Source organism: Penaeus monodon, chromosome 22 (assembly GCF_015228065.2).
Source record: "Penaeus monodon isolate SGIC_2016 chromosome 22, NSTDA_Pmon_1, whole genome shotgun sequence".
NCBI lineage: Eukaryota > Metazoa > Arthropoda > Malacostraca > Decapoda > Penaeidae > Penaeus > Penaeus monodon.
Genome location: NC_051407.1, coordinates 39,824,890 through 39,826,038, shown reverse-complemented (window position 1 = coordinate 39,826,038; position 1,149 = coordinate 39,824,890). Strand labels below are relative to the sequence as shown.

The 1,149-nt window shown below is 44.0% G+C and overlaps 1 protein-coding gene across 2 annotated transcripts in view; it reads left to right on the top strand.

The window, feature by feature from the left end:
* LOC119587131 (pancreatic triacylglycerol lipase-like) overlaps nucleotides 1-1,142 on the top strand; it is a 19,175-nt gene extending 18,033 nt beyond the window's left edge. For both annotated transcript variants that reach the window (XM_037935882.1, XM_037935881.1), the window contains exons 10-11: nucleotides 324-527; nucleotides 760-1,142. In XM_037935882.1, coding sequence (XP_037791810.1) covers nucleotides 324-527; nucleotides 760-979 — 424 coding nt within the window. In that variant the 3' untranslated portion in view covers nucleotides 980-1,142. The remainder of the gene's footprint in view (nucleotides 1-323; nucleotides 528-759) is intronic.
* The last annotated feature ends 7 nt before the right edge of the window (nucleotides 1,143-1,149 follow it).

Sequence of the window (1,149 nt, the reverse complement as noted above, 5' to 3'; positions counted from 1 at the left end):
AAAGATAAAGAAGAAACGTTTGAACGTGCGAGTAACGTGTGTGTATATATTATGGTATGCTCGATTGTGATTCTGGAAATGAGAAATGCAGAGTGTCGACACTTTCTAGTTGTCAGATATTGTGAAAATGTGTGTCTATTAAACGTTTTGTTGCCATGGTCATACTTGAATATAATATTCTCTAAGCTGTACAGTAGTTCAAACATTCCTGGTCTGGGTACTCCAGTCCCTTGCCATTAGAATTCCTTCCATTGCTACTTTCGTTAATCAGATGTTAACGTAGTAATCATACATGAAGCTTATTGCACAATGCTCTCTTGTAGGTCAGCCAGAACCTACGAGCGTGGCGGGACCTATACGTTCTTCGTCAGCCACACCGAAGACTTGAGCTCCTCGCAGGACGCCCTTGTGCACTGGACGTATGAGGCAGACATGTTTAATCCACTCAGCTACTGCGTCCTCTTCTGCGATAGTACTCTGCCTCTCGCCTATGTCTCCGTCACCACCTTGGAGGGCGCTGGTACTAGGTATGGAAATGCCAGGTGTCGGGGAGAGTTCGCCTCGAAACTTTAGGAATTTGCGATTTTTGCTTAACTAAAATATAAATAACAGTTTTCATTTCCATGTTGCAGCTAGTACTACTAAGTAGTCACACGAAGATAGTAAGTTATATTTCTCAAAGCAACTAATGAACAAATCCACGGACAATCCACGCAGCTGACCCGAATCCCTAATCATGAAGTCTTTGCACTCTGACAGATTTCGAGAGTCAGGGAAGAGTGGCAGATCCCCCGAGGTCGTGATGTGCCACAGACAGGGCGAAGACATGATCCTTGTGAACAGCGAGGAGTCTGTGAAGATCGTCGCTTCCCCCTCTTGCCTCAACATCAAGCTTCACGAGACCAAGCATGACTTCGCCAACCAGACCCTTGACCTTATCAACGCTGGAATCTCCGGCATCACCTCACTGTTCTCATGAGATACTGGGGGCGACTTGTTATTTTTTTCTTTTGTTATAGTTAATGAGCACCTGTCATTTGTTAAAGCAATGTGAGGTCACTTCGCGAGTTCCATTGTATCATCCATCTCATTTTCCATTCATGCATTTTGTACAGAAAAGTTATGAATAAAATTATTGTTCATGAGGGG